The 9,131-nt window shown below is 35.3% G+C and overlaps 1 protein-coding gene across 3 annotated transcripts in view; it reads right to left on the reverse strand.

Annotated features, from left to right (window-relative positions):
* Positions 1-9,131, reverse strand: part of LOC122063131 (putative hydrolase C777.06c) — a 90,328-nt gene that overhangs the window by 3,264 nt on the left and 77,933 nt on the right. For all 3 annotated transcript variants that reach the window (XM_042626830.1, XM_042626821.1, XM_042626816.1), the window contains exons 4-7: positions 6,632-6,673; positions 3,443-3,498; positions 3,201-3,277; positions 618-737 (exon numbers count right to left, since the gene is read on the reverse strand). In XM_042626830.1, the coding sequence (XP_042482764.1) occupies positions 618-737; positions 3,201-3,277; positions 3,443-3,498; positions 6,632-6,673 (295 nt within the window). The remainder of the gene's footprint in view (positions 1-617; positions 738-3,200; positions 3,278-3,442; positions 3,499-6,631; positions 6,674-9,131) is intronic.

The raw sequence follows: 9,131 nt of genomic DNA on the forward strand, positions 1-9,131 counted from the left end.
GGGGGACCACATTTACATAGGAAAAGGATTTCTAGGTGGTTCATACTTCATATACATTTCTTCACTAGACAAGCTCTCATGTTCAAACCACAAGGAAGTAAAATGTGGCAGATCCAGACCATGCATCAGATAATGATGATCTGGATAAGCCATGTGATATGTGCCCAGGTCCACATCAGCTCAGTATGTGATCATTTGTTGGACTCTAAGTCTGTGGCTGTTTAGGTTTTGAATAATTAATTAAAACTTCATAAAAGAGACCTTTCTTCTGCCTCAGGGAAAGGAACATCAAGATGAAGCATGCCACATGAATGAAGAACAATGTCTAGAGCCCTTCTGAGCTTCCAACTAAGCTGCAATGTCTAAAATCCACAAGTCCCCCAGCCATATTCATATTTCATAGCTAGCAACTTGACTACCGAAGTATTTATCTTCAATATTAATGGATTTCATGATGCTGGCTAATGAAAGAGCCAATTCATCCCCATCAACTTGTTAAGAACTCACTATTTCTGAGATACTAGGACAGCTGGTCCAGAATGCAGGGAAAAGTTCTGAAAACCCACTCTTTTGAGCCAAAATGCAAATTTATCTTCACAAGAAGTAAGAAATCTGACCTGAAGATCATGAACAATGAATGGTTCCTCGTGTATGATGTTAAATTGCAACTCTGAGACTGCAGCACCAGGTATGATGCTACTTGTATCCACTAAATAATAATGTGTCTTCTTCATCACCTGGTAGTATTTCAAACAAGAAGATCAGACCTAAGAACAATTGATACTGCTTTATGCAGTTTTTCCAAGGTTATCTAAATCTTCTTTGATTGGATGAATTTAAAACTCTTTACAATAAAAAATATTTGTGCTAACATGACCCATGAGAAGATGAAAAGCTGATCCTTCTGATGCCCAAAAGCCACAAATGACAGAAAAGGAACAGGAAACTTGACATGTTTATAGTTCTCTTAAACTTTTCATCTGTTCATTTTTCGTTTTAACAAACTGGACAAACAGATTATGCAATTTCCCATATACACTAATGATCATTTCATACATGGTAGGACACAATCTCATTCCTCCATGGGTTATCGCACGTATATCAGTTCCAAAAAAAACATACAAACTGAAATCAAACAGATTCAAGGTTGCAGAAGAAATTTATACAGAGAGAAATGAGCAACTTTATAGTTCTGACAAATGTGAACGTCGCAAGAAATTTTGTTTATAAGACACGGCTTTCTAAGAACAAGTTTTAAGGATGCAACTGCCATTTTTATTACTGTAAACTTTCAAAGATTATTTTAGCATGCTCAAATTCTTTTTTTATGTTGATGGAATGAGTATGGACAAAAAGCTAACTCAGTTATCTATCAAGTTCCCTGAACACAATTTCCTGTTACTCAGGAGTCGGTTCTGAGCTAGCAAGAGCAAGATCTTAAATCAATAGTAGCATCTTCAATAGAAATATCCTCTAGAAGTAAAATCCAAATCAAAATGTAAACCACATAGTTGAAAGTTCTGTCCCCTAAAAAATAGCTAGTACATAAACAAGACTAGGGAGGATAAAGACCATTGCACTAACCAGCAAAGATGAAGACAAGTAAACAACAAAAAATATGGAGATTCTATTCAGATCCTGCTTATTGAGAGTTTCCCTACTAAATCATACTGGAATTGGAAACGTATAAATTTGCTAGCAAGTGTTTTCAGGTCTAAAATGAGAAAGTGAGAAATATTCGAGGCTTCTAATGCATCAAAGTTTGATCCATTTCCTAATGGTAACAAGCCATTTAAAATAGTTCCAGGGAGATCAACTCAAGCAGATACACTTATGGTTTAAAAATGAAAATCCATTTCTGATCGACTCAATGTAGAGCTAGGTATCAAGTAACCTAACCCCAGGCAAGATCACAGATGTAACCAGAATAGGTACTGGTTTCAGATCTGATACCAGGATATGAATATGTAATAAACAGTACACAACAGTAGGTTGAACCAACCCTGAACCCCTACAAATACTTAAAATTGGTAGAAAATAATCCCAGGCAAAGAACACAATAAACAGCAGCTAAAATATACCTAATGCAGGCAGAATAGGGTTCAAGAACCTGAGAATAAACCACTTTCAAGAACCATACCAACAGTGGATGAAAGGGGATGAGATCATCATTGAAGAGCAGCCTTGGTGCATGGAGTCAGCCTTCAAAATCTCAGGCCAAGATGGTCCAATCCTGAGATAAATTGATTCTCAAATTAGGGTTCAAATAGGTATATTTCTTGTATCACACATACCAGGCCTCAGAACAGGCCCAAATCACCATAGAATGGGGGTTCCTAGATGGGGAATGGAATCCCTAAAGATCAGGCTCAACAGCCCAAGGACTGATGAGATCAGCAACCTTGAAGCTTTTGGCAGGAAACCCTCAAGAATAGGAGCCGCAGGTGTTGGAAAGCCTCCTCTGATCAGCAACAATGGCAGCAGCAACTAGGCACTAATTGATGGAAGTATCAGCAGTGATCAGCAGCTTCAGAAGGAGCCTTGATTGAGCTTAGTTGGTCAGAAAATAAAACTCAGAACAGGGGAGAAACAGGTATCGATTGGAAGAGAGGAGAAAGGGAAGAAGGAGAAAGACTATATATAAGTCCAGGGCATCTCACCTCACTGCCTCTCACAGATTCTCTTTGCACAAAGCAAGCAATTTTTTCATTCAATAAATCGTGCGGGAACTCTAAGGTCCCCAATTACATATAGAAATAAACTTTCCAAAAACAGAATTAGAAAATAAATAAAAAGGAAAGAAACTAGAAGCCTCTTACAAGGAAGATTGAGGCTTGATCCCTAAGCAAACAAAATTCAAAACATAGTCTTGACCAAGTACATAAGAGACTGAAATAAAAAAGGAAACAACTTAATCAAAAAGATATAGTTTGCAGCCCAAGCTATTCATCCCCACGATTTGGCTTAGAGTGAGCCACAACACCCAGCCCACATGGGCTAGCCCACCCTTAGCTGGTTGGCCCTATGGCCATGGGTCTGGCCACTTAAAGAAGCTTATGAACCAGACCCTCAATGACTCTTGCGGCTGTACTTGAGGCCCAACATTTGTTCTACATCAGGTTTACACTGACAGAAACAAAAAATCATTTTGAAAACCAAGTGTAGTATAGTATACATGAGGAACAAATGCAAGTTTCTACCTCAAAATCACGTGGAGCTACAAAAATTGGGATATGTGGTTGAACATTGTTTGTCCAATCACGGAGATCATCAAGACCTGCAGGAAAAATACATCTTTCCTGTTTAATCTAATCGAGTATTTTGAAATAGGGAATGCAATCAAGAATGAAATCTTATGCTTCACCCAGGGATGGGGAAGAAAAGGATAATGAAATACACAATTTATTTCTTGAATATGTTAGAAAGAGTGCGTCTTAGAGACCTCCAATTGCATCAGCATGAGAATGGGTAATAACGACCGCATCAATGGTTCTTATCCTGACAGAAATGCAACTAGTTACAATACATAACAAAGAAAGAATGGAGATAGACAAGAGTAGTCAGAGGTGAGTCAGGTAACCGGAGGCCCATTAACTCAAGTGCCTACCGCACCAATATGTAAAAAAATGTCCTGCTCTAGGGAAGAGAGAGATGAGAGGCTCTAAAGCAAGAATCAAACAAAGAAAACATGTACAGCCTACCCCAACTCTCCCTCTCTCTAATTCCCTGGGTGACAGCCACATTCTTCAAGTTTTTCCCTTTATTTCTAAATTTATTCACGTTTTTTGGTGCCCACTTACTTCCATTAGAGATCAAACAATAAATCTACACATAGGAGGTTTGCTTCTTGTATCTATAGTGTAAGAAACTGAAAATGTGCTCATGTAAAATATGTGCATTGCATTTGTATGTCATCGTGTAGCATAAGCAATATCAAATAAGCATTTATACAGGATGATTCATTTTAATGTATTTATGTAACATAAAATAATGTCAAAAGTAGTGCTTCACCCCATGGAATTCCATAATACATATTAACCTCTCTCATTATATTAAGGATGTCATAGAGCACAATAAGAATAAGACCAATAGAGACTTCATAAGGGACCATTTGAGCTGCAGATCCCTTCCACAAGTAAATAAAGTAAATAAGTCAAAATAATATAGTGGCATATGTATTGCATTTGTAAATAATTTTCTAATATATATAATGTAAATTATGAAAAAGAATTCTGCAAATTAACATGCTATATTTTCTTCATTTGTTTTTATGTAAGTTTCATCAATACAATGGACTTGTTCGTAAACTGAGTACAAGTGCCTTTTGTCTCAGGCACTAATATGGGGCACTGCCCCATTTGTTTCTGTTACCTTTAAGCAGACTCTCTGAAAATGCACCATAATTCAATTATTGGAATGCCTTGAATTTCTAGAGGCACTTACAAAAAAAATATAACCAAATACAGAATTGTGTCACTAAATTAGATTAAGAATATGTCATGCCATGCATTTTCACTACCACACACCTTTTTTTGGTCTTGCAAAATGAGAAAATGAGGATGCTCTTGATTACACCCCCGGGGGGGGGGGGGTGTGTGGGGCACTTAAGCATTAATACTGCTAATAAAGCTGGGACTATAATTTTAAGCAAAAAAGGAATTGGCTGAAACTGTAATGCAATAAAACAAAAGTATATATAGATTCAAAATAAGGCATAATAGTCCAGCCCTATCCTGGTTTCATCGATAAGACTCTCTTGCAACCCCAAAAATGCTGCCGCAAGTTATAAAGGAGTCCAGAACTTCTCTAATTTTGGTGGCAAAACTCCCTAATTGTTTCTAGGAGGAAAAGTAATACGGAATCGATCTCAAACCAGGGAAAGAACCAGTGGAGGATCAATTGCAATAGGATCCATGATAAATGGACGAACAAAATCAATAACAAAAATATTTTTCTCTTTCTGTTTTATTTTTCTTTTTATTTTAACATAAGAAAGCAAAAAGTAAAAAGGATATGACTTGGGCTTCCCACCTAAGCCTCGATCAGCATTGCACCGACCATGCAAAGCCTCTCATTTTGCAACTGCATCTCACAGCTTATTTTGCATCTCAAAAGAAAAAACAGCATAAAGCCATCATTTTTTCTTTTGTCTAAAATCGTTGGTGGGTCGTGACCCTTCTCTTTATTTATTACTTAATAGAAAACAGCTAAAATAAAAACCTCATATGTGAAATGGAGGAATCCTTGCAGCCTAAGATTCTTTACAATAATAATAATAATAATAATAAAATCTCCAAATTAGAAATTAACACTTAACTTAGAAACTAACTAATTAATCCCGTGTAGGACTTAAATCCCTTATAATTGGGCTTATAGAAGTGGCCTATTACAATAATAAACTCAAAAATATTAAGCCCATAGCCCATATAACCCATTAGGCACTCAAATTAATTGTAACATAAACCAAACTTGAACCATAGGTTCAGTTAGACTAAAAACAAAACCAAACCCAAATAAACAGGCCCATCATCTCTTCTTGCTAGAATTCTGCATCAACTCTCCAGGGTTTGAAAAACAAAGTCTTTCTTTCCCTTTGGGAAAATAATCGTCTTAATTTCTAATCTGAAGTTCCAGTCATAGTAGCAGTAGAAGGAAGTGAGATGTACCCTACAAAGTCTATAAATAGAAGTTGCACATCGTAACTAAGAACGAGCATTAAATAAAATTTATTCCTAAGGCAATTGTCTCATGTTTGAGCTGGACCATATGTTCTCTTGGTGGTCTCAGGCCCATCAAACCAGTTGTTCAAGATCGGTTGACTCCACTTCGCACCACAAACTGAGGTGAGATCTTTCCGATTGAATCTTAAATTATCGTTTTCTTTGCCTCAATTAAATTTCTTGAATCTTAAGTTAATTGAACTTCATCTTTGAATCTAGAATTTAGGTTCTTGAAATATTCTAGTTACTTAAAAATTATTCATAATCCTTCAATCTCCTGATTCTAGCTTTTGGCCTTTTTCTTTATCATTCATAGCTTAAGTGCCTCTTTTCCAAAATCAAAATTTCCTATTCTTAACTCTACATTTATCTTTCTGAAGGCCTAATTTCTAAAACCTTCAAATATATTGTATCGATCATCCCTACCTCATTGTACCATCTTCATTTCAGACTCACTTAGTTTCAATTTCTGGATCATTTGAAATCATTCAGGAAGAATTAATGAATTATGTGAAGTTCAGAAACAAAAGAAAAATGTCAGTCCTAAAAGAGGAGTGTTCCATGCAGGACCTAAGGGGTTCATGACTTCTTTCCCAGGCAGTAATTGCAATAAAATCTACTTTCATTACTCATAAATTTCCTAAGCGCAATGCCCTAATGTCTTCAATAATGGCTCTTTTCAGAAAACCAGGTTTCCTTTTTCATGAAGTTTCCATTAAAGATAAGATAATATCTATGTCTAATTTTCATAATATTACTACTGGAAATAAAATTTGGATCTTGTGTCAGCTACAATGGAAAAAATATTTAAACCAGGAATTTAATAAAAAAAATGCCAAACAGGATTAACGCATTTTTATCTTTACATTCAATATAGAATTAGCCAGGAAAGGAGATGAGATCAAATTTACCCATAAGTAGGAAACCATTTAAGAGCACTATGGTAGAAAAACCTGCAACATAGAAATAGAAATAATCTTTTTTACCTATTGAAGACAAAGTTATCAATGAATAGACAGCCGTGATTGAATGGGAAGTATTTATCCAAAAAAAATGTGAAGTACTTAGGAACTAAAACATATAAAAAGAAAAATAAAATGCAGAATATTAGAATGCATGTTATTTATTTTCTGTCATAAACATATAAATGAAGTGGAGTACTGATTAGATTATCGGGACTCTTTTTCCTTAGCAGTATTATTCTAAATTATTTTTTAAGAAAATCCCACTTTGTATTCCCACTATTCACAAAGAATCATCTTCCCAAGGAACACATTGAAAAAATTTCTTCATTTCTCAAATCAAAGTGAACAGCAATTCTCAACTATAACAACATGAGTCAACTCATTTACATGAAAAGTCAAAAGATTACACTTGCTGATCCAAATTAGCAGACAAATGATCAGATGATGGAATTTGAACTATAACTCACAATACAAAAATCTCCTTGTGTTGCTAATTTCCCATCAGTCTATGATGCCTCTACGGAGTTGATGAGAACCTTTATGTGTGAAATCTAGGGTAATAAAACATGTATTTTATATATTTAAAATGGAGCTACCTTGGGTTTTACTCTCTTTTTGCAGGTTTTGTATTTTAAAGGCTTTAAGCATTATCGGGCGTCATATCTCTCCAACAACAACTACCTAATGTAGTTGGTGAGCTATGGTGTGCAAAATTCCCTTGCTCACCACAAGGTCTCAAATTCGAATCTCACGGTTGTCTTTTTTTGGAGAATTTTGTTAAAGATTTCCTGCTTTTCACTCACTTAAAGCACTAAGGGCATGGAGAGGATTTCCACATCAAATGAAAAGATTGTCCAAATCTTCAAAGCAAGGAAAATCGTGGGAGGGGTTTCTTGTGCAAGAAAAGAAAAAAAAAAAAAAAAAAAGGAAAGAAAAAAAAGAGAAATAAATCTTGTCCAAATCTCCTCTCCTCCACATCATCACCAGAAGATTATCCAAATCACACAAAGCAAGAAGGAAAATTGTCCAAGGGAAAGAAAAAAATCGACAAACAAGGGTTGTGGCAAAGATTTGAAGAGAGGGAGAAAAAGAAGAGAAAAATAAATAAAAAAATGAAAGAAAATAAGCAAAAAAATTATAGGAAATTTCTCCAAGTTTATTTCTCTCTTCTCTCTCCTCCACCTTAACACTTTTGGTCTCAAAAGATCTCACCTACCAATTGTGTTTTTTCCCCTTTTAGGAAAGAGAAATTTGTTATCCTACCTCCCCATTCCCTATAAATACAACTCATGTAAGAGGAGGGGAGACACTTCATTCTTCTTCTAGGGTTTTTTTTTAGTTGCTCTATCTCTTTCTCTAGCTCTAGTTCTAGGTTTATGCTTTAAACACTTTTGTAAGTTCTTTTTATTCAATTAATGCAAGCAGTTTTGTTTTTTATTCAGTCTTTTATTTTTATTGTTTAAGCAATTGAAGTTGTAATTTTCAAGTTCTAGTTCTAGGCTTAGTTCTAGGTGACAAGAACATGCTATAGAGCATGTCTTTTAAGTTCAATTTTTTTTCTTCAGATTTGTTTTCTCTAGTACTAGAAATTTCAGATTTGGTTTATTCCAGACCTGGTTTTTAGTACTAGTAGTATCTCAAATCGATCAAGTTTTCAGTTCAAGTGTTGAAGTTCAAGTAAGTAGGCTCCTTTAGTAGTCTTCTCACCCCCTCTCATTCCCTCTTCTGACTGCCCTTTCTTTCTTAATTTAGGATTTTAATTTCAGTCATTACATTATTGCTTACCCTTTCCCCCAAGGTTCATGGCTAGTGTATGTGTTGGCTTTGCCCCTCCTAGCCTTAGAACCATCATTTTATTGTTTTCATTTTAATTGTCTCCCTTTCCCTAAAGCCAAGTAGAATAACCCTTGTAAGAGTGACTCTCTGGTCAAGTAGGGAAGCTCATATTATGATGCATCCCTCGGGCTAAGTAGAGAAACCTACTTGTGAGCCTCTCTCTACCTTTATCCCTTCTTTTACTTTATTTTTATTTCAGCATTTTTTTTCCTTCATTATTTTTTAATCACGTGGGTTATTTATTTTCAGTAATTTATTTGTTTAACTTTAATTGCGTGGCTTGCGTATTTAAATTTTTAGATGACGAATGGTTAGGACGTTATTTTAAATACATATGTTTAGGACGGTAGTTAGAATTAGATCACAATCATTATTAATCAGTTCATTTTCGCATTATTAAAAGAAGTAAAAAAATAAAGTGGTTGTTCTCCCTGTGTTCGACCCGTAGCTACACTGATCCGTACGCTTGCGGTTACATTTTAAATCGTAACAAGTTTTTAGCGCCGTTACCGGGGAGACAGTTCCATGTTATTTTTCACTTTCTTTTAGTAAATCGGAGTGCTTTGTTTGCTTTGTTTTGTTTTTTTTTTTTTTTTTTTTTTTTTTTTTT

This window comes from Macadamia integrifolia, chromosome 2, assembly GCF_013358625.1.
Source record: "Macadamia integrifolia cultivar HAES 741 chromosome 2, SCU_Mint_v3, whole genome shotgun sequence".
NCBI classification, from domain to species: Eukaryota; Viridiplantae; Streptophyta; class Magnoliopsida; order Proteales; family Proteaceae; genus Macadamia; species Macadamia integrifolia.